The sequence below is a fragment of the Peromyscus eremicus genome, chromosome 4 (genome assembly GCF_949786415.1).
Source record: "Peromyscus eremicus chromosome 4, PerEre_H2_v1, whole genome shotgun sequence".
Taxonomy (NCBI): Eukaryota; Metazoa; Chordata; class Mammalia; order Rodentia; family Cricetidae; genus Peromyscus; species Peromyscus eremicus.
In genome coordinates, this window is record NC_081419.1 from 70,283,734 (window position 1) to 70,308,575 (window position 24,842).

At 40.4% G+C, this 24,842-nt stretch overlaps 1 protein-coding gene across 4 annotated transcripts in view; it reads right to left on the bottom strand.

Annotated features, from left to right (window-relative positions):
• Ttc17 (tetratricopeptide repeat domain 17) overlaps positions 1–24,842 on the bottom strand; it is a 108,215-nt gene that overhangs the window by 65,149 nt on the left and 18,224 nt on the right. For all 4 annotated transcript variants that reach the window (XM_059260992.1, XM_059260991.1, XM_059260994.1 and 1 more), the window contains exons 3-15: positions 17,063–17,232; positions 16,340–16,451; positions 15,980–16,111; positions 14,476–14,585; positions 13,566–13,710; positions 13,002–13,141; positions 10,189–10,349; positions 8,037–8,149; positions 5,090–5,236; positions 3,053–3,168; positions 2,731–2,896; positions 1,078–1,155; positions 716–940 (exon numbers count right to left, since the gene is read on the bottom strand). In XM_059260992.1, the coding sequence (XP_059116975.1) occupies positions 716–940; positions 1,078–1,155; positions 2,731–2,896; positions 3,053–3,168; positions 5,090–5,236; positions 8,037–8,149; positions 10,189–10,349; positions 13,002–13,141; positions 13,566–13,710; positions 14,476–14,585; positions 15,980–16,111; positions 16,340–16,451; positions 17,063–17,232 (1,815 nt within the window). The remainder of the gene's footprint in view (positions 1–715; positions 941–1,077; positions 1,156–2,730; positions 2,897–3,052; positions 3,169–5,089; positions 5,237–8,036; positions 8,150–10,188; positions 10,350–13,001; positions 13,142–13,565; positions 13,711–14,475; positions 14,586–15,979; positions 16,112–16,339; positions 16,452–17,062; positions 17,233–24,842) is intronic.

Genomic DNA, 24,842 nt, shown 5'->3' on the forward strand with positions numbered 1-24,842 from the left:
AATCAGCAGAATGCAAATGAACTGCTGCTGTTTTTTGAGAAGCATAAAACCTTCACATTATACTTCTTTGAGCTTTTCTTAGGTTGTTCTGTAAAGGTTACTGCTAACCTGTTCCTTTTATTCATACTAGCCAATTCTAAACTGTACAATATACACGAGTTTTCCCCCTTTATAAAGATTAAAAACTATTAAAAGTTGTAACTAGTCTTAAATATGTAACTCAATGAATTTCATATTACATATTAATATATCTTGGTAACTGCTACTCAAAGTGATATATAAAATAATTAGAATGCTTCCAGTATCCCAGAGGTTCCTAACCCTATCCCTAAAGCAACCATTGTTGAGATATTATGACTTCTACCAGCACACATTAACTTTGCCCTTTGTGAAGTTTACATGAATGGAATCAAACATCAAGTTCTAACATGTACATATAAAACATATTTTTTATAGCTTCTTTTACTTAATCTAGGATTAGTTCATGTGGCATTTTCACATAAGCTAACTCAGTTTTATGAATGTTAGCTCAGAGGCAATACACTGTTACTAAAGTGTGAGCTCTATCGTCAGTAATAATCAAAACGCAATCTATTTTTTTTCTTGAAATATGCAAACTCTACCTTGAAAAGCAAACTTGACACTTTTTATATCACTCCTAGACAAAAACAAAGCACATTCTGCAACCAAGCTGTTGCTGTAAAGAGTGCCTCACCTCGGAGCTGTTGACGGCCAGAGCTTGCAGGAGCAGCTTAGTAGCATCAAGATGAAGGCCGTAGTGAATCAAAAGGTTGGCCAGGTTGACAAGAGGAATGTCCTGGTACTGAAGTGGAGCTAAATTCAAAGCCCTCTGAAGGCAGGCGATAGCAAAAGTGCTGTTTCCTACCGCTCTCCAGTACAGTCCTGCTTCATTCAGAATGAGCCAGACCGGAGCATTTGGCTGAGAATGTCAAAGTACTTCCATTAGGTAAGAAGTACAGTACTGGCTCTATGTAGACTCTTTAACAAATACATTAAAAACTTTAATTTTTAATTAAGTAAGTATTTAAACTTTAGAGCCTCAAACAAATGACTTACCTTGTTAATAGCATGAAATAAAAAAGACCCAATTTCTTCTTCTGGGACAGTATAGTTTTTAATACGGGAAAGCAAAATCTGAAAATATCAAAAGAAAGACTGATTCAATTGAAAATAACAGGGAAGACATTTGGAAGAATTTCTATGATGGCCATCTTTAAATGAGTACCTCAGAATTTCATTCATTCATTCATTCATTCATTCATTCATTTATTTATTTATTTATTGTGTGTGACTGTGTGTCTTGTGTATGTGTCTTCCTGTATATATATGTGTGTGTGTGACATGTGGAGGCCAGAGGTTGATGCAGGGTGTCTTCCTCTCCTCTGTCACTCTATTTTTTGAGACACAGTCTCACTGAACTTGGAACTCACTGACTTGCTAGACTGGCTGACCAGTAAAAGCCAGGAGTCCTCCTGCCTTCACCCATCCTTAGCAAACGGAGATTATAAACACTTGCCATTACACTAAGCTTTCTACAGACGTGCAGGGATCTAAACTCAAGTCCCCATGCTTGTGTGGCAAACACTTAACCCACTGAGGCATCTCCATATCCCCAAGAACAATTACTCATGTATAATCATATATACAACATGAGTTTATTAACACAGTAACAAGTATTCATCAGCTTATATATATGCTCTAGTTTCCTTCAACTATGAAAGTTAGAAGATGCACAGACATTCTCTGTCTCTCTCCCTGTTTCTCTTTTCAGTAATACACCCTCTCACACTAAAGGTATCCTATGTGTGTAGAATCCATTGAGAAGTTATCCAGAATCAACGACATGCAATACTGAATATACTAAAATTCTGCACTCTTCCCAAGCTGGAAAGGACTAGACCTCAATTCAGCTATTTATCTTCTGCAGTTTGTGTACTTGTGAGCAACTCTAGAGAAAGGTTGTGCCTTAGTCATTTTTGTCTTCTAAGAACCTGGTAGATGACTGTTTTTCTGCTTTAGTGAATGTGTACTAAATTTAAGCAGTCACTATCCTAAGTTTAAAACACCACCACCACCACCAAATTAGTTGCTATGGTTTGTTTTCATATAAAAAGATAATGCTTTCATTTGTAGTTTTAGAGTAGTTATGTTTGTTAAAATCTGGTAATCTACACATTATCTCTGGAGTATACATCGATCTATATTAATAAAGTACTCTTAGTCATACATAACTAATAAAAACTAAAGAAAATAGTATTAACAGAACTTATTCATAATTTTGCTGGATGGCTATCAAATTAATAGATCCCTAAGGATCTCACATAGGTCCAAAGCAAGTGACAAGGTCAGAGCAGGAGAACTTTTAAGCTTTTAATGACATAAGCCTGTGGAGGCTCAGAGGGCACTTAAATAAGCAGAAGCAGTCAGGACAGCCTCCATTAGACAGTTCTGTCTCCCGTCTTCAGAACTCTGGGTTAGAGGCACTTACAGTGCTCAGGACTCCATACACTGCAGCCCCAGGGAACTTTCCTTGCTGCTCTGTTGTTAAGAAGCAGGGCTGACATCTCAGTCACGTCATCAACTCTTAATGCTACTTTAGTTTCTCTGACTGCAAACTCAGCACCTTCCTTCAAGGTTCTGTTGCATCTAAGAGGCTTCCAAAGTCACCCAGAATGGACGGCGGTTAACAGCAGCCTAAGTGAGCCTTACTTTGCGTGCATGGTCATCGGGTATTTTGGCTTTCAGATCCATGCGGACCTCTAATTCTTTGACTAAGTAGGACAGAGTGTGGCTTTTTCGGAAGTCAGTTATGGAACAGTCAGGGGTTTGGGCCTCTTCTTCTGAAGAATAATCATCACTGGTCAGTTCGTGGATCCTGGCATAAGAAAAAGGAACAAGATTCATATTTTCAAAGTTTAGGTAAGTTCAAGACAAAGACTTAACCTTTCAAGTCCAAGGCTGGTGCTTTCAAAGAACCGCCAGAAGACAATCATGCAGAATCAGGTGCTTTGCCAAATCCATCAGCACTTGCCTGAGTCCTTTGTTCTCTGGAGGCAGAAAGTATGTTGGCAATTCCCCACCAAGGGGGACTCTGGGATAGCTGTCTGTACAATCTGCTCTTTTAGGCCAAAGAATATGTTGTTTATCCTATGAAAGAAACAAATCTTCTCATAGATTACTTTAGACTCAACATTTCAACATGTTAAATGAGTTGTTAAAAGATTGTAGGCACAGTAGGGACTGGAGCAATGTTTCAGAGGTTGAGAGCACTGACTGCCTTTCCAGAGGATCCAGGTTTCATTCCCAGCACCCACATGGCTGCTTGCAACTGTTTATAACTCTAGTTCCAGGGGATCTGATGCCCTCTTCTGGTCTACACAGGCCACTTCATGCATGTAATGCACATACATACAAGTAGACAAAACATTCATATACATAAAAATAAGACAAATAAATCTAAAAATATTAAAAAAAAATTTAGGTATATGTGGTGGTTTGAATAAGAATGACCCCATAGGCTCATATATTTGAATGTTTAGTCACCAGAGAATGGCACTATTTGAAAGGATTAGAAGAATTAGGAATTATGGCATGTTGGAGGAAGTATGTCATGAGGAGGCGTGGCTTTGAGGCTTTAAAAGCCCATGCCAACCCCAGAGTCTTTCTCTCTGCTTGAGGATTAGGATGTTAACTCTCAACTACTTCTCCAGCACCACGTCTGCCTGCTGCCATGTTCCCTCCTATAATTATAATGGACTAAACCTCTGAAACTGTGAGCAAGTCCCCAATTAAATGCTTTCTTTTTTAAGAACTGCCCTGGTCATGGTGCCTCTTCACAATAATAGGAGAGCAACTAAGACAGTATACAAGAATGGCTGAGCAGAAAAGTAGTATTTTCAGAAAAATACGGGCACTCTGGTGGATCTTACAATATTCCTTCTACCAGATTTTTAGTCTGACTTATTCTTTTTGCTTCACCACAGACTGGCTAGGTGCAGGGCAGGCCTATGTTAGCTGAGCCAATGAAACACAAGGTCAGACTGGTGGCATTACTGGAAAGAAAAGCAAGTCTCAGCCTCATATGAACAGAAAGGCTTGCTGTTCCAGTTGCTGACAGATCCCATCAAATTTTCAAATGAAATAAAAAATGTGCTTGGCACCATAAGAGAGGAAGAAAATAAGTCACTGGCTACTTGCAGTCATCTGGGCCTGAAGTTTGGCCTATCTATCTCTGGACTTCATATAATAAGTGGTACATCCTTTGGAGGTGCAGCTTGTAACGTGTACTTGAAAGCACATATAAGCTCCTAATATGGATAAAATCAACAAACAACCCCAACCAAAAATCTTTGATCAAATGCCAAAACTTAATAATCCCTTTAGTAAGGTAACTGCAATGCTCAAGCAATCCTCCTATCTCAGCTTCCCAACAATTCCTGTAGAAATTTGTAAAATGTTCATTTTTCTACATATAAATAATAGTACTAAAGGCCTATTAATCCAAACTTTGAGGAATTTGTATTATATAATAATTAAATCTAAAGGCTGAATTAACTGTTAGAGTAAATAAATATCCAATTAAATTCTGAAATTATAATGGTAAATAAAAAGTACACATTTTTTGTCCTCATGTCCCAGCTAGCATACAACCTACCTAACATACAATTTCTTCACGGTAGCCTAGGAGTATTTATGAATGTATTCACTGTATGTATCTTCCATTAGCATAAAGCTTCAAGAGGACAAGAGCTTATCTACTATATCCTAGTACCAGCCTAGCATTCAGTACTGACTGGATAAGTGAAGAAGACACAAGCTAGTAATTATACGCAGCATGCAAAACTGGAATCATGGTTTTCATATGCCCCAGTGGATTGTGAGGAACTCAGTGAAGACCTTACTGATCCATAATTCTGTAACAGAATGCCTTCCCTATAAGATAAGTTTACTAAGTGTGCCCGCACAAGGCTGGACAGTGTTGGGCCACATTAATCACCGCAGTGGACAGCCACAGCTTTAAGAGACCATGTCTGCTGGAGAAAAGGCCTTTATCATTCTCTACACTTACCCTATATGCATCAGAGTCACGGCCCCAGACCCAGAGGACAGAGTGGGCTACAGGAGAAGACTTGACAGACTCACTGACATCACTCTGATTTGTAGGAACATCAAAGTTCACGGACATCATACTGGAGGTTGATGAATCATCACCAAACTAGAAAATGAAAAGTTGAATCCAATTGTGAGTGGAAATGGAGTTATGAGGGAGATTTTACTTAAACCAAAAACTTAGTGAATATTCATCAGTAGTCTAATGGAAATTCAGAAGGCAGGTTAGCAATAATCAGTAGGATCATTTACTTCTTAGAACTATGTCCCAATAGTATTTTCTCATGGACACTAAGTGCAGTAAACAACTTTCATTCAACTCTGCCATAGAAAGTGAGAAAAAGCATGGATTATCTTCCTGTCCTTTTACTTCCTTTTTTTATGGTTTAGATTCAATGATTAATTAACTAGGCAATTTATTCCTCTCCCTTGCCAAAACTGAAATGGTTATTATTCTATAAAATTAGTTCTATAGTTAGAATCAAGGAAGCTGAAGAAAGTATTCTTAGGGGATGGAGAGATAGCTCAGAGGTTAAGAGAGAGCACTTACTGCTCTTGCAGAGGACCTGCTTAGGTTCCCAGTACCTACATGGTGGCTCACAACCCTTTGTTAACTCCAATTTCAGGGAATCTGACACCCTCTTCTGGTCTCTGTAGGCACCAGGAACATGTACGATGCATATTATGTACATTCAGGCAAAACACTCATACATATGAAAAATAACAATACAATTTTCAAAAGTATTCTTAGGGGTTTTATGTAGCTGCCATTTAGAGGTTATAGACTGTTGCCAATGCCATACAATCTTCAGAGCTAAAGAAGGGAAACTAGAAAAATGAAGGACCACACACATCTATAGCTTTCCTCCAAACCAAGATAAATGATTTGCTACATCTGCAAGACACCATGGTTCTACGGTTTCATATAGAGAATGAGAAAAGGACCATGGAAGGGATGGAATAGGAAAGACATGAGAGAAAGGAGCGAGCATGCTAAATTTGTATTTCTAAATCTTATGAATAGAAACACACTCTTCTGCTATACAGAAGCGATGAAACTGAAAGGACACTGGTCCAGGGCAGTTCTAAAACAACCAGGACATCATCCAAAAGTCATACTGGATTTCAATCATATTTCTAAACCTTCTTCTTTTCTCCTTAGAATGCTTGGGCTTACAACAGAGAGATATACTCTCAAATGGTGTGTGTCTTTATTCATTATCTTGAAAGCCAAACATTGAGGAGTGCTAGTGACTGGTCCACGGAAATCAGAGGAACATCTGCTCCAGATTGCTGCTTCCCCTCCTGAAAGGCCTATATATCTTTGTTTCTTACTATTTGTGGTAGTTTGAATGTAATTGGCCCCGATAAGCTCATAGGGAGTGGCACTGTTAGGAGGAGTGGCTTTGTTGGAGTAGGTATGGCCTTGTTGGAGGAAGTGTGTCACTGTAGAGGCGGGCTTTGTGGTCTCATATATGCTCAGGCCATGCCCTGAGCATATATGTCTCAGTTCACTTCTTTTGCCTATAGATCAAGATGTAGAACTCTCACTCCTTCTCCAGCACCATGTCTGCCTGCATTCTGTCATGTCCCACCATGATGATAATGGACTGAACATCTGAACTGTAAGCCACCCCATTAAATGTTTTACTTTATAAGAGTTACCATGGTTGCCGGGCGGTGGTGGTGCATGCCTTTAATCCCAGCACTTGGGAGGCAGAGGCAGGCGGATCTCTGTAAGTTTGAGGCCAGCCTGGGCTACAGAGTAAGTTCCAGGAAAGGTGCCAAAGCTACACAGAGAAACCCTGTCTCGAAAAACAAACAAACAAACAAACAAACAAACAAGTTATCATGGTCATGGTGTCTCTACATAGCAATAGAAACCCAAACTAAGACACTATTCCTATTAATGTTGTCTGGGGTTTTTCAAATTAAAGGGCTCAAATTTGCTTATGGTTTGTTCCCTAGAAATGATTTCCTGACTCTTATTTTAACAGTTTGTCTCTGGAAATTTCTCTATAACAATGTACAATGGGTCTTAAGAAGGACAGGATAAATGCTGGTTTTGGTTTGATATCTTTTTATAATCATTGATCTGGTTGTGCATGCTCCCTCTATCACTTACCCAGCAACAGTTTCACATCACTCAGTATCATTGTATTTACATATTCTTTCTTGCAAAATAGACAGGCTAGAATGGCTGCATGTACACATGTGTGTGGATAAGTATGTGTGTGTCATGTATATATGCATACAGAGATGGTTAGAGAAAGCATACACCTAGCAATGCTACTTAATAAGTATTTTATTTTTTGGTGGCAATATAATTTGTTGGTATTTTTGGAGGGGCAACATAATGGGATTTTAGGAAAGACATGGTTCTCTTTCCCACATTTTATGTAGGTATTAGTCATGCCTTAGAACAGTGATTCTCAACCTGTGGGTCAAATATATCAGATATTTACGTTATGATTCATGACAGTAGCAAAATTAGTTATGAAGTTGCAATGAAATAATTTCATGGTTGGGGATCACCACAACATGAGGAACTATATTAAAGGGTCGCAGAATTAGGAAGGTTGAGAACCATTGCCTTAGAAGGATAAATTAAAATTTAGTTAAATAGTAGTAACCATTCAAGTCTAGCTCTCATAACAAAGGGGAAAATAATTAAATGCACATGAATGTAGACACAGTGCTAATACTTTGAGAAACGGAATGTTATCCATGCAGCTGATAATTTACAACAAAACCTGCCTTCATATATTTAATAGACAATAAAAATCTTAAAAGCTTTAAATGGTAGTCACACATTTTAGTAATTTAATTTACAAAAAGTCAAAGGAATAAAACATGACATATTTATAAGTGAGTTAGTAAGAACTAGAAGAGACCAAGAAAAGGACCTGAACATAGTCCACATTTTCAAAGATATCTCCTCGATGGTAGCGCACAGGTTGGTCCCATTGGCAATGCAAACTATGCTGCTGGTTGACCAGACGGCATATCTGATGGTTTCCTGGGGTGAGAAGAAGTTACACAAATGATAAGCAAGGTCATGCAGTGACAGCATGCTTTTTCTTAGTGTAAGTCACTCAGCTTTAGTATTGTGCCTCTTTCTTAGAGCTTAGGGGTATGCAGGCTATCTACACAGAGAAACACTCATTAATAGTTAATTAAATGAAATAGTTAAAGAAGTCCCAGTTCAGGGCTGGAGAGATGGTTAAGCAGTTAAGAGTGCATACTGCTCTTCCAGATGACCTGAGTTTGGTCCTCATCACTCACACCAGGTGGCTCACAACCACTGGAACTCCAGCTCCAGGTGGCTCTGACACCTCTGGCTGATAAGAACACCTGTATTCATGTGCTGCACATACCACCCCCCACATATGCATAATTATAAATCCATCTTTAAAGTCACAGTTTCTCTCTATAGAAAACAAGGAGAGATTAACCCTACTAGTTAATTATTCTAGCAATTACATTCTGTTCATGTTGATTACATGGTTTAAAGACACCATTTATCTTTACAGAGAGAATTTGCTGTATATAGTTCCTAATTTCGTTTCAAATGCCTATGTAAGAGCTCAGGTTCCAAAGTACAGATTGATCACTAAATAATCCTAAAACCTGAATATATTCTTTATTCTCAAAATGGCAAATATAAACCACTAGAGGGACTGTAAAATGGGTGATAAATGGTCACAGCTAAGGTCCAACACTCAAGAGTCCTTCCAGATGACCATACTCATCAAGAGAGGAGGGAACAACTGAAGGCCTTCTAGGACTTTACTCTCCATTGCTGAGTTCTCAGATCTGTTCCCTGGGATCTAATCACCAACAAAACATTCGGAATATAGTCAAATCATTGATCTCTTGCCAACCTAAGTTCCTCTACACCAGTGGTTCTATTTTTGGGGAAACAGACTTCAAAAGATACTAATAAAGCTATGCATCACCTTCTCCAAACCAAACAAACAAATCATACACATGAGTGATTCTATGTACAACTATGGAAATGACTTCGGAACTCCTTTGCAACTTATCTACTGACCTGGGCTAAGATTTCCTACTAATTCTAGTCTAAATTCCTATTTCTAAAATAGTATTTGTTTTTAGGAAAGCTTTGGCAGAGTATGCACATGTTGTTTCTAACATTTCTCTGTGTTTGCTTAAAGCAGTATTTCTCAACCTGTGGGTCACAAACCCCTTTGGGGGTTGAACAACCTTTTCCCAGGGGTCGCTATTAGACATTTACATTGTGATTCATAACAGTTACAAAATTACAGTTATGAAGTGGCAACAAAAATAATTTCATGGTTGAGGGGGTCACAACATGAGGAACTGTATTAAAGGCTTGCAACATTAGGAAGGCTGAGAACCACTGCCGTAGAGGAGTGCCTTGATGCCTGCGGTGTGGTGTTTATTATGAGGGCAGAAGCTCAGCCCCAGCCCATACATCCTGAGTCAGAATTTGCATTGTACCAAGATCTCTAGGAGAATGACATGCATGTTAAGGATGATTCAGTAGTTCAAAGCACTTGCTGCTCTTACAGAGGACCCCGGTGCAGTTCCCTGCACCCGCACAGGGGGTCTCACAACTGCCTATAGCTCTGGCTCCAGGAGATCCCATGCCCATTTCTAGCCTCTGCATGCACTGCCAGCACATGGTACACAAACAAGCAGGTACACACATATATACATAAACTAAAAATAAACAAGCCAAAAGATATAAGAAAGTCAGGCTAGGGGATGGCTCAGTAGGTAAAGGTGCTTGCTGCCAAGCCTGATGACCTGAGTTCGATACTTGCATCCCACATGGTAGAAAGCAAAAACTGACTCCCCTGGTTTTCCTCTCCTCTGACTTATCCTCTGACCACCACTCACACATTGTGGCACACTCAACACATACACACACACACACATGGATAAATTTTAAAAAGATCTAGAAGAGCCATAAATATAACTTCATACTGCTTTCGGGCTACACAGAAAGTCTGCCAGTCAAGCGTGCTGGAAGTGGACTTCCCACCTGCGCGCACTCGGGACACTACTCACCCAGCTGTGCCTCTTTGGCCATCTGAGTCTCGTGGATGATGTTGCGCAAGATCTGCTCCTCCTGAATGAGCTTATGTTTCTCCAGGATCTCCTGCTGCCGCAGGTAGTGGTCATGCTGCTTCTGGTACTCTTTCAATTCATTCAGTGTTCTCTGGAGGGACCTTAACATTTGTAATATCAGAAAAAGCCAGACCTTGAAAAATCACGAATTTTAAAAACTTGCTTAAATACATGAACTTTATGGTTATCAGCAATAATTGTTATTAATAAAAATTCTATACCACAAGTTCAAGAATAAAAAATGCTAAATAAATGCTATTTTAAAAATTAATACTTGGGAAACATTTAAATTTAAATTATTACTTAAGAAAAAATATAAATGCAAAGGCTTTCTCAAAACCAAATGATATGTTGGGTTTTTCATATGTCATAAAAAACAGAAATCACCTGCCTTGTTTTCCTATGACTTCTAACTGAGCACATGCTAAGGGCGAGGCGGAGCAGAGGGGGCTGAGGTGAGTCTGCTGTGGGGCCTTCCCCAGCTGAACTGGACCGTCTGTAAAATGTGCTCTCTCCCTTATGCGTCCTTTCTCCACAGTCAAACAGCAATGCCACCCTCCCAGCCGCCTAAGCTGAAAACACCATCTCCTCAAATATTTACACATCATTATGGTGAACAGACAAAAGACAGATCTGGACAATAGAACCATGCATTGAAATTTCACATAGTACAACATAAATATGCACATTTTTATGTCTCTGTAAGTCAGCTAAAATGAATTTAGGGTTGAGGCTATGTCAGAGAACTTGCCTAGCAAGTACAAGTCTTGGGTTTACTCCTTTGCATCACAGACAGATGATACACCAATACATAAGTAATTAAAAACTGGATCTGTGCTGGCTAGTTTTATGTTAACTTGTCACAAGATAGAGTCATCTAAGAAGGGGAACTACAACTGAGAGAATCCTTCCACAAGATTGAGCTTCAGGCAAGCCTGTGAACATTTTCTTCATTAATAATTGACATATGAGGGCCCATCCCATAGGGGGCTGTGTCACTCATAGACTGATGGTCCCAGGCGCTATAAGAAAGCAGGCTGAGCAAGCATTCCTCTGTGGCCTCTGCATCAGTTTTTGCTTCCAGGTTCCTGCCCTGACTTCCCTCAATGATGAACTGTGCGCTCTAAAATGGAATAAACTCTTCCTTCCCAAGTTCCTTTTGGTTATGGTGTTTTATCACAGGAATATATATTCCACTGACATTCAAAATCATTTTAGAATCCTTTTCTCATTTTCATTTTTATTGACCGTAGTATCCTCGTCTGATATTCTAGTTCCTTAAAACAGAGAAATATTGTTTAGAAATATTCATCACCATCTGATTTCAATGAGCCAGCTTCCTGACTATGTTTAAACCCTGGAACTTTATTATACACTGTATTATAACATGGAGAATTTAGACCTGTAAAGATTGTGAGGGAGTGAGTTCGGGTACTCAGAATTACATTAGAAGATGCTCACCAGGGCATATGCAATCTGGCCCAGTGGAACAGAAGCCTTTTACAAGGAAGCAAGCTTGCTACCATCTCTTCTGTCTCACTACATAATGCTTTAAACAGATTAGGAAATGAGTAAAAACCCACATTTAATGGGTTCTAAATTCCACCTTAATTTTTTAATAACTGAAATAGACTCAAAATATGAAGGCTAATTCTGAGGAATAAAAGAATTTTCTTCTGAATCATATCAAGTTTCTTAGCTGGCCTTATTACCTATGGAAGCAAACATATTTTGCTAGGAATCCTGATAGGATCAAGTACAAAAGAGTTTCATTGCTGTTCAACCCAACACACACTCAATGAAAATGTGTGTCAAAAGCAATGTCTGACCCTAGGCGCTAAAGGCTTAAAGAAAGATCAAATACTGTATGTACACATGATTTCACCGACACATTGTATTCTGTTAAAATAAAACTAATCAGCAGAGTTCCTGCATATCCAGAACCTCCCCAAGAGCACCAAGTGTCGTGATTACAACAAGAGGTCAAAAGGCTAGGAATGGTGCCTCACACTTGTGATCCTAGTACTTGGGAGGCTAAGACAGGAGGATTGCTGAGAGCTCATAGCGAGTCTGGGCTACACAGTGAGTTCTAGGTTAGTCTGAGTCGGGGTGGTTTGAACAAGAATGATCTCATATATTTGAATGCTTGGTCTGAAGTTTGTGGAACCATTTTGGGGAGGATTAGGAGGTGTGGCCTTGTTGGTAGAGGTGTATCAGTGGGTATGGGCTTTGAGGTTTTAAAAGCTCACACCAGGCTCAGTCTCTCTCTTTCTCTGCTGTTACTTGTGGATCAAATGTAAGCTCTCAGCTCCCACTCCAGGACCATGACTGCCTGTCTGCTGCCATGTTCTGTCATGATGGTTATGAACTAACCCTCTGAAACTGTGAGCAAGTCCCAACTAAACTCTCTCTTTTACAAGTTGCTGTGGCCAGGCTGTTTCTTTGCAGCAATAGAAAAGTAACTAAGACATTGGACTATAGAACGACTGTCTGAAAACAACCAACCAACCTGTAAGGATCTAAACTGAGAGCTTTTCATTACAATGTTCTCTATTCCTGGCGCTGACATTGTTGGCGAGTCGGGGGGACTGTCACTGAACTGTGCTAAGCCACTTGGATTTGGTGAACAGGGATGGACCTGCATTATGAAGAGGTTTTCTCCTCAATTGTTTTGACCATGTTAAGGTGATGCCATGGTTTTAACCCAAGGGTCTCGGGTGTTGGTGCTTCAGTGCAATTCCCCTTCCAGTTACCTATGCTGAGCCTCTAGCTTCTGCTCCAGTTTTTGCTGACACAGGACAGCATGCTTCCTCTTTATAGCTTGCTCAAACCCAGGTTTGGCCTGCAGAGCATGGTCGTAACAGAGCACCGAGTGGTTATATTCCCCGAGCATCTGGGGAGACAAAACAAAAACACACATACATAACACAGTGGAAGAAATGTTAACCATGGCTGGTTGCATCTGTCCAAAGCCCTCATGATTTATGAAGTCTTATCTACCTTATTGTGCACTGAAAACTGTTTTGACCCTTCCCCACAACAGCAAGGCATATTACAGCTGGAAAGGCCTGCTATCTTTAAAAAATTTAGCCTGCAGTTTAGAATTTCAGTTTATTTATACTTCTGTGCAAAAGCTAAGAGCATTATGACACAGTGTTGAGGTGATTTTTTTCCCTTCCTACCAATTACTTTATTTCCATTGTTCAGACAAAAATGGAAAGGAAAAAAAGCAGTCTCCTGAGAGAAAAAGATGAAATAAACAAAGCCCAACTCCCTCGCAACTCTTCTAGCTCAACAAACAGAAAAGTAGTATTTACTGCGTATATATTCCCCAGTGTATAGTAGCTGGTGAAGAAGTCGCTGTCATCCAGAGCAGCATGGACCACGACAGCAGCGTCAGCAGAGAAATGCGCTCTGTGTAGAACATTGGCTAAATTGACCAGAGCAATGTCTTTATTGTGCCTAGAAGAGAAGAATGCAGCTAGAGGTCAGGGAGCACATGTCATAATTCTGTGTATCTACTCCTCATGTTTCACATCTCATTTAAAAATTACTGACAATCCTTCCTCAACCTCATAGCTACAAATGTTGCCACAAAAATAAGATCTCACAGACATTCTATGATTTAAAAATTCACTTATGGCTTATATTTGCTTGAAGAGAAGTCCATTTGGGGGGCTGGGGAGATGGCTCGGGGCTCGGACCTTCAGCTCTCACATAAAAGCCTGGTGCACCGACAGCGTCACTTTAAGCACAGGAGGATCCCAGGAGCCTGCTGACTAATCAGCTATTCTAACAAAAATGTCAAACTTCAGGTTCAGTGAGAGACTCTATCTTAAAAGGAAGGTGGACAGTGACAGAGGAAGACACTTGATGTAGCCCTCTGGCTTCTACATATGCAATGTGTAGGTATAGGCACCCATGCACATACACCTACATACATACAACTTACGCTAATGCCTCCAGTGTATGTCCTGGCACTAATATCTCATGGGAATCACAGCCTATTTACTTTATAAAGGTAATGAAAAGTATATTACACAGTTTTCACTTTGAACTTACTGACATTTGTGATCTTTTTCTTTTTGTGATGAGCTAATTTCTTTAAGAGATGGAGAAGTGTCTAATTATAACACGACACTGCGTCTTATTGTTCCCCATGTGTTACTCTTTACCAATCCTCAGTGACGTGGCTAATCAGGAGGTCCTGAAGAGGAGGAATCTTACCTGGAAGAGAAGTGAAGTGCTCGCATGGCACATTCCACTACCTGATACGGTTCATTTTTTATTCTCCAGTAAAATGAAGCCAGGTTATACAGTACCCATGAGGAAGAGTTCTAGGAGGAATCAAAACAACAGTCACATCCAAGAGAAGACAGTTTCTTCGACCGAGGATGTTCAAAGTGAGCACAACTCAGACACTGGCTCTTCTGAAACTCAAGATGAAGAAAGCAAGACAAACTACTGAGAAAAGAACAAAGGGATGCAAAAACACCACTCCTGTCCAAAGAACCTGGTAGAGCCATGGTGGGACGCTGAGGCAGGAGGATTGTCAAGACTTTGAGGCTGGTCTGGGTTACACAGTGAGTTCCAAGCTAGACTGGACCTCACAGTGAGAACCTGTCTCTCACAAGCAGACACACAAATGAACAAGCAACAAAGTCCTGTCAATGTCAGTGAGGGAGCATCCCACCCCAATTTTCCTGATTCCTCAAGTTCTGTGAATTCAAACTCACCTTTGGAAAGACAAGGTGAAGAGGGTAACTTCACTATAAAAATCAGAAATGCATTTGAAAATACAACTGTTTTCTTACTTTTATTCAAAAAATTCTCTCAATATATAGAGCCAAGTATCTGAATAAACTATACATTAATGTTGTAATAATATATTTTATCTAATACCACCATAATTAATACTGCTTAAAAACAGAACTGTATTTTCTTCTTGAGATGAGGTCTCACAGAATCCCAGCTGGCCTCCAACATGCTACATAGTCCAGGATGACTGTGAACTTGTGATGCTCCTGCCTCTGCCTCCAGAGTATGGAATGACAAGCATGCACCAGCCACACCTGGTTTATGCAATGCTGAACTGGAAGTCAGGGCCTTACGAGGGCTGGGCAAGCACTGCACCAACTGAGCTGGACACCCCAGCCTGGGGCTCCTTAGGAACGGAGAAGGAAAGAGCAACAAGTGTCCTCTGAATCCCCACACCTGCCTGAATGACACATCTACATTCTTGGCTCGCATTCCATAATTCCCCACTTCCCTTAGTTTCTGGAGCTGGGGTCTCTGTGTTGCCCATGCTGGTCTTAAGCTGGTGGGTTTAAGAGAGAAGCAGCTGAGACTATGAGCACACACTACCAGGGAGAAGTTCTTGTGAGAAAATTGTAGAAGATTATAGTGGTAACTGGGGAAGAGAGCAGTGGTAATGTGTACTGTGTACAGATGCATCCATGGTTAATTTTCTTACAAACTTAACTAATATAATCTAGTTTATAAGCCCCATTGCTTCTACTAGGTCCCCCCCCCCCCCCTTTTCTTGAATTAGTTTAAGTAAGTGTTTTCAGTATCTCTTCCTGGTAAAGGAAATGACTCTACCTATGCCTCTCTCCTGTTGAATGCTGTATTCCGTACCAATGTAATCATTACTCTGGATCCTCCTGAAAGGATCACATCCCTGTGCACACACACATAGTCTCCTGGCTCAGTCAGTCACTGGGTGACTCACCTTCTGCAGGCCTTCATGAATGAGGTGACCTATGTCATCGATACTCCGTCCTAAGCGTTTAGATAAATATGTGAAGATCGGATCTTCTTTAGGTAAAAGAGGGGCAGATAGATTAACTCTCTCTTGCACACCCTAAAGAAGGAGGCAATTTGAAGAACACAGTAAAAAAACAGTAGAGGATTTAAGACATAAGAAACTCAGTATCCTGTAGCATTTATTTTAAAGTAGTTTTAAGATATAAGACTCATAGGTAAAATTATAAAGTGGTTTGTGAGAAAAGAATAAAAATACTTTTTATAAACATAAGACCAAATAAAGGAAAAACAAATGTCCCCCCAAACTCTAAAGTTCTCCACTTACTCGTAAGTGCTGAAAAGCATGTATACTATATGGAAGTTCTAGAATTTTAGTGCAATCAGGTTGCTCCGGATCTGGAGGGACAGGAGATTCTGTGTCTATGAAATCCTCAGGGCTAAAATCAAGAAGCAGTTAGTGAATGAAAGAGGTACAACAGTACTTTGAGGAACATCTAATTTTCTCACAATCTCCCTGCACCTCAACCTTATAGTAACAGTACTCGGCCAACATTTGTACCTTTCCAAATAGCTGCCATAAGAAGTCAAATATTTGGGGAGTTCAAATTGAAAGAGACAGGGCAAGAATCAGAAAATAGTAGTAGCTAAGATGATGGTCTTTTAAAGACTGGTAAATTACTGCTCAATTTTTTTCTAGAAATGTCAAACCAAGCGAGAGTGCCACTGAAAGCCTTTCCATGTTCTTATGGATGCTGATCTTTAGGGGCTTTCTTTGCAGTATGGCAGATGAAACTGTTTTAACTTACACACATATGCTAAATTCTGAGAAGTATTTCCACGTGTTTACTGGGCACTTGTGTTTTATTTTTTACTGTAAATAACTCAGTTTTATATTGTGGTATGAAATATATCTTAATTGATTCGTAAGCTTTCTACACACATTATGTATTTTGAACTTTCAAATTTCAATAAATTCATCAGTGATTAATCTTAACTTTCAGGAACTTCTTTCTTACTGATTCAGGCCTTGAAAAGAGAACCGCTTTACCTGATGTCTTTGCTCTCCAGAGTTATATATGTGCCATCGTAGAGATCCAGGTCTCCCAAGGGCACCTTGGCCTTGATGCAGTCAGGATCTTCTTTATTGTGTCTCTGTTCTAGTCCTGTGTCTCTGTCCTCATTCTCTTCTATGTGAATTTTTTGAGCAACTAATTGCTTCTAGTAAGAAAATAAAAACACAACGGAGACCCGTGAGATGACTGACTCAGCAGGTAAAGGCACTTGCTACCAGGCCTGAGGATCTGACCATTTCCAGAACTCACATGAGAACTTCCTACAAATTGCTTTCTAATTGTCATGCATTTATGCATGTACCTACATGTGCTTTGGCACAGATACACAGACAGACAGACAGACAGACAGAGACACACACACACCTCCACACACAAATAAATGTAAGTTAAAGAAAAAATGGATTAAAAAATATTTCAGCTAGATGCCACTGAAATCAAAAGAGAATTTAATGAGCACTGAACTAGTCAGAGAAGGCACAGATTCTGAAGTGTCCTTAATTACCCTAGTTAACACCAGCCTCTCTAAAAGGTATCCACATGCAGGATTCATTTGTTCTGTTATGAAACATTATTTTGATAATGTATGTGCTGATCCAAAATAAAAACTCAATTCTTTACATAAATGTTCTTATGTTGATGTACTGCTGTACATCTTGTTAAACTTAACACTATATTTTCACATTTGCCTGTATTAGTTATAGCTCTTAGATTTTTCCACATGAATGTATATATAAAAATATATCTTTTTTTGTCAATGCTTAGGTTGCTTCTCTAAACTTTTTTCTTTACTTTAAAAACAAAACAAAACAAAGGGCTAGGGGCTGGAGAGATGGCTCAGTAGTTAAGAGCACTGGCTCCTCTTCCAGAGGACCTGAGCTCAGTTGCCAGCACCCACATCAAGTGGCTCACAACACCCTGTAATTCCAACTGTAAGGGATTTATCTAATGTCTTCTTCTGGTCCCCATGGACACTCACATTCACATGCATATACCTGACCCACATACACAAGTTTTTTTTTTTTAATTAAAAAAATACTTTAAAAACTAAAATAATGGTCAACTGGCCCAAAAACTTCTATCTGGGCAGGTCACAGGTCCTAGAGGAAAACTCAGTACCAGTATTCAGCTTAAACTAGAGTAGAAATCCTTATCGCTATACCACAGATTAGCATTTCTCAGTCTTCATCAGAGAAGCTTCCTTCTACTGTGGATGGTGAGTAATGCAGAGAACTCCAGCTAGTCAAAGTGCAGAGAACAAGAGACTGGGAAGTGCTTAGCTCTATTGGGACATCTGTATCAAAGTCACACTGCAAGGCTCTACGAGGGGGTGTAGAGTGTTAAGAGTCAGAGACAGTGGAGAACACCATCTCATACAGACACGACAGGCTACTGCATACATAAACTCACAGCAGCTGTGAGGCATTCACAAGACCAAGCCAGAGAACATTCCAGCACAGATTGGGGAAGGGTGAGCCTTCCCACAGTCCCACCCCTAGCAGAGGAGCTACTGGCAACTGATGGCTGTTAGTATCAGTTTATTTTCCTCTAATAGGCTTGCCCATGTTCAGTGCAAGAATTCTGGCAGGAGTACAACAGGGCGTTTGAGGGTCAGAGGACAGTATGAGGGAGTCAGTTCTCTCCTTCCATCCTGTTGGTTCTGGAGACTGAACTCGATCACCAAGCTTAGCAGTACCCTTACCCACTTATCAGCCCTACATCTGATTTAGACACTGTTAAATCTGTTCTTCATGATGACTATAAAAATTCTACCAGCAGACCATGACAGAGTCCATATCCTTAACCTTATTTTTTATTTGATGTGCTCTGATGGGTATGACATATCATTAGGTTTTAACTATCATAGGAGGTCATGTTACTGTGAATGGCTATATCATACTCCTTCATGTCCTACCGCATCTCATAAGATGATTTTACATCACTGTTCTGTGGACTCAGGCCTACACAACATGATGTTAGAAATCCTCTAGTAGGCAGGCTGACAGTATGTTTTACTTTAGCTACTGAAAACGTTACTACACAGGCAGTGGCTTCTCTGTCAGCCTTCTCTTCCCTGGCTTATGGATCAGGGACATGGTAAACAGATCAGACAGTCAGGCCCCAAATAATTAGTGATTAAGTTTTTTTGATTCAGCCAGGTGAGATGACATGGATCTGTAATCCCAACACTTGGGAGGTAAAGAAGTCAGGAGGATCAGAAATTCAAGGACAGCCTCATCTACACAGCAAGTTCAAGTCTAGCCAGGGCACCATGAGACCCTACCTCAAAAAGCAAAAGGGGCTGGAAATATGTCTCAGTGATTATGAGTGCATACTGTTTTTCCAGAGAACCCAAGTTCAGGTTCAAGCACTCCCATCAGGTGGCTCACAATAGCCTGTAACTTCAGCTCCTAGGAATCTGACCCTCTCTGCTCTCTGGGGGCACCTGCACTCACATTTACACACACACACACACACACACACACACACACACACACACACACACACACACAATTAAAAAATAAAAACAAATATTTAAAAGAAGAGATTTTCTTATTAAAAAGAGCATATCCTATATCCTATGATCTGTTTCCAATGGTCCCTTCTCACCCCACTCTTTTTGTTTCTTTCTTTCTTTTTTTTTGGTTTTTCGAGGCAGGGTTTCTCTGTGTAGCTTTGCGCTTTTCCTGGAACTCACTCTGTAGCCCAGGCTGGCCTCGAACTCCCAGAGATCTACCTGGCTCTGCTTCCTGAGTGCTGGCATTAAAGGTGTGTGCCACCACCGCCCGTAACAAGCTTAGCCATGTGATTTTCTTTGGTCAATGGATTGTGAGTAGATAAGTGATTATTTTTCACAACTTTTTTTTACTTAAACAATTTTAATTTTATTTATTATTATGTGTATATAAGTGCCTCCAATGGCATGCATGTGGAGGTCAATTCAAGTATCAACTCCTGCCTTGTGTGGCAACCACTGGGCCATCCTGCCAACCAGCCAGTGGAAACTGTAAACAGGCTCATTCATATTGCTTGGCTGTTCTTCCTTGAGCTCCTACCTTTCCTTCATGAGAATAGCACTGAGATTTTTTTTTATTTTTAAAGATCCATTTTTTTAATGTGGGTTTGTGTGTGTGTGTGTGTGTGTGTGTGTATGTGTGTGTGTGTGTATGTGTGTGTGTGTGTGTGTATGTGTGTGTGTGTGTACACCACACGCACACCTGCTGCCCATAGAGGGCAAAAAAGGGCACTGGAGCCCCTGGAACTGGAGTTACAGACAGTTGTGAGCCACTATGTGGAATTGAAGCCTGGTCCTCTGAAAGAGCAGCAAGTACTCTTACTGATGAGCCAGCTCTTCAGTGCCCAACCCACCCCCCAATTTTAATTTTTTTATCAGTAAATATTTTTGTTTCTGGAAGAAAATAACTTAGAAACCTAAAATTATCATATCGTTGTCATGTATTTAAAATAATAAGCTCTTAATATCATAGCCCATGTTCAAGTACTCAACTGTGTCTTTCTTCCCTTCTTTTGAAATCCAGTTTTAAATTCCTGCTTGCATCAGAATCCCACTAGCCAGGTCAGCCCAGCTCCCAGCACAGACAGGCCGGCGCTGCTCTCAGCCTTGGGCAGAGAAGCTCCTTCCTGCAGTGGGCAGCACTCAGTGGAGACATGTTCAAGACGCTGAGAATCAGAGATTCAGTGCCCAGTCCTACATGAAACATCAGTATTAATGCTCACCACACCAGGGGTCAGGGACATAGTGGAAGAGGAGGAAGAATGGAAGAGCCAGAGGAGGTGGGGGGTGTGTGTGCTGTGAAACACGGCTTGGCTCTTGCAATCATGATCTCACAGGAGCTGTGGTTACCGGCATCAAGGCACCAGAATCCCAGCAGAGATAGGCACAGATGATCTCAAGCTCCTCCCTTATACTCAGGACTTACTGGTAGTGGGTTGTTGCTGGGGGAGGGAGAATCACTCCTTACTGAGGATATGGTCCAGGGTGGGTTTCCCACCCTCCAGTAGAAAGCCCCACACCCATGAGCATATAGGCAGCGTTAACTGGACTTAGTAGGTTATTAAAAAGAAACAAACAAACATGAAGTTGGGAGGGAGAAATGTTGGGGGATATGAGAGAGGCTGGAGTGAGAAATGGGGGAGCAGATATCATATGTCATTGTATAATTAAAAAAATTCAAAAAGTCTTAAAAAAGAATACAATGAAATCTACACTACAACTAGTTGTTTATTTTAATCTATTCACATTTAGTAGTTCCTGCACTATTTCCCCCCTCCCTTCCCCACATGATTTGTTATGGAGTCAGGCTGTTCGTCCCACAGAATCTGCCAGTCTTCTGGAAGTTTTCATTGAAGGGTCCCTTAGTTCCTTAGCATCTTCCTCTGTAGTTCTCTGAATACTGATGGGGATTCTGGGTAAGATCCTGTCTGTGTCACAGACTTCTTGACAGTCTGATGAAAACTACAGGCCTCTCAGAGGAATCTTTTAAATAGGTAAAAGAAACTATGACAAAAGAAACTAGTAGTAGAGAAAACAATTGATGTCGGGGTTTAATTAGATTTTTGGCAAGACAACTTAGCATGGAGACATTTCTACTTTTTTTTTTTTTGTTTGTTTTTTTGAGACAGGGTTTCTCTGTGTAGCTTTGTGCCTTTCCTGGATCTCGCTCTGTAGATCCAGGATCTACCAGGCTGGCCTCGAACTCACAGAGATCCGCCTGCTTCTGCCTCCTGAGTGCTGGGATTAAAGGCGTGCGCCACCACTGCCCGGCTACATTTCTACATTTTTAATATATGTGCTGAAAATATTTCCAATATGATTTCCTTTTATTTTCTTCTGAACATTATAAAAGTCTAAACTATTTTAACTATTCCCAATTCCAACTACACACTGTTAATTTCATATAGTTTAACATATTAGGACACCATAAATAAATACATTTAGCATCTTTTTCAAGGCTTTAAAATCACCATCATATATCCTATGTATTTCCACTCTATTTTTCTTTTTACACAGTAGATCCTTCACGTTTTCATTCAAGTGAGGGTCTGCGGTTGGAAAACGTTCTGCTTATGTACCAGAAAACATCTTCACCCTGACTTCATTCTTGAATGAGTTTTAAATCTCAGCTTGTTGAATACTCCACAACAGTCTCCTATGACTCATGTTCTGAAGCGGCTTCCGGGATGTGCCCAGTTCCCAAGTCAGAGCCAGACCTTACTGAGTATCGTAGAGCTTTACTCCGTGTGACATTCCACCCTGATATGATGCTGAACTGAGGGTGCAGCTACTGCTGGAGGACTTGTCGTTTGTATTCATCAGCCTTTACTTTACCTTTCTGCTAATTTTCTCCCCAGATCCTTTGTAAGAGCAAAACTTGGCTCTACCCATAAGGAAGCAGTAAGCCTGGTCCTGCCCCTTCATCTTACTCAGAGTACGGTCAGTGTCTTAGCCCACAGACATCACAGCCTGTGTGTGGCTATGTTCCCCATAGTGTTTCTATTCACTTCCGACGTCGTGGGTGGGCTTCCACTGCTGTTAGGCTTGGCCGTTCATTTTTATAGCTGTATTTGTATCTCACCTATCACTCCTGTCTATATGAAGTAAGCACAAATTCCTACACTGAACTTACCTCAAAATGGGTGGATCCAGTACTTTTCCTTTGCATTTCACTTACTGGATGAATTAATCACATTTCTCCCTATACATCATTAAGCTGAATTCTATTTATGCCACTAAAAAAGTAACAGCAGTAAGTGCACATAATGTGTTTATGTATCTAAAAGTAAAAACTAACTTCTGAACCATTGCCATTTATGTGAACACCATGTTTAAGTAAAAGCAGGTCATGCTTCAAAACATGACTCCCTACAAGGAAATCCATTGTATTCCGGATACTAGTGGGAAAAATACCATTTCCAAAGTTATAAGTGATAAAACCAGTAGTATCGGGTGAGAGACTTATTTTCCAATATTGTGACACTGAATTCTGCATTCTAAAAACACTAGACCTGTGGTGCTAGTTCACAGGTGCTAACAGCCTTTCCCTTATACTCCACACAAATTAAACATCTGCAGACACATATATGGCGAACGAGGTACCAGTTTGAATTTATGTCAGTGAAATTCAGGGCTTAGTGTGACCAGAAATGAATTAGTGACTTAGTTTAACAGGAAGCTGATTTTCAAGTTAAGAGATAAGCCCCTGGAGTACAGACACAGCTCAGTGGTACAGTGCTTGCCCAGTCTGCTCTGGGCTCAGCGTCCACAAAACTATTCTAGTGAAGTGGGTTTTGTTTTTTTTCTCTCTTTTGACAACGTGACACAAGCTATGGTCATTTGGAAAGTGGGAATCTTAACTGAGAAAATGCCTCCATCAGACTGGCCCACAGACAAGTCTGTGGGGGCACTTTCTTGATCATAATGATTGATGAGAGTCCAGCCCACTGTGAGTGGTGCCAGCCCTGGGCAGGCAGTTCTGAGAGTTATAAATAAAGGTAGCTGACCATGAGCTAGTAAGCAGTGTGCTTCTGCGGTCTCTGTCTCAGTTCCTGCCTCCAGGTTCCCGCCCCGAGGTCCTTCATGATGGACTGTGACAGGATGTCTAAGTCAAATAAACCCTTTCCTCCCCACATTTGGAGGGGTAGTCATGTTGTTTTTTAATAGAAAGCAAACTAAGAGAAAAATAACAAAAATTCCCCAAACCAAAACACAAAGAACAAGTCCTGAGCCTTGTGCCTTTAGTTCTGCCATGCCTGCCTTGAGAACCTGAGCGGGTCTTGTTTTTAGGGTCTTCCGTCTAAGCTGAGCTGGTCCTTCGGATTCCTTCCCGCCTCAGCACTTCACACCGCACTCCTTATTCCCAATACGTTCTGACTCTCATCTGGCACTTGACTCTTTCTATAACTTAAGTTTCCTTAGAATTTAGATATACTTTACATTATAATTTTCAAGTAGATAGTTTATAGGAGAAAATTTAGTTTTTCCAATCACTGCATATTATTGAGCAAACCCAGCTCATAGATATAAATGGTAAAAATCAGTGCCTAAAAATGCTGCTTGGCTTGTTCATTAAATAAAATTCATATTTTGTTTTTCTACATGTAAGTTTCAAGTTTTCACGGTACAAACTGGTTAAGACTTTTTTACAAGTTAATTACAAGACTTAATTACAAGAAAAGACCATAGTGAGATCCTAGTTTTTACTCCTTCAAAATGAATGAAAATTATAATTTTTAGGTTTCATAAAGCCCTTTCCTCCCTGTTTTGCAGACAGTAGCTCTCTATGCACATTGGCCTGGCCTAGGACTCAAGCGTTGGGATGGTGGGTGTGTGCTACCTGTCCAGGTCCTTTCTTTCACTCCTTTTTTTTTTCTTTTTCCTTTTGAGACAAGGTCTCTCTGTGTAATCCTGGAACTCTCTATATAGATCAGGCTAACTTCCAAGTCAGAGATCCATTTGCCTCTTTGCCTCTGGAATGCTGGATTGCAGATGTGAGCAACCATGTTCAGCTCCTTTCTTCTTTTCTTACTTCACCCAAACTCTTCTGAGACCATACTGGAGAGCACTGTCCTCTGCTCCAGAGAGCACCCCAGCACATACTGGGTGGGGGTGGGAGCAATGATACAGACCCTATTCTAGGATAAGTGAGGGGAGAATTAGGTTTATAACTACACCAGGGTACTCTGTTCCTCTATTACTCAAACCACTTTGATGGAGAGGATGGGTGTAGACAGGGGTAG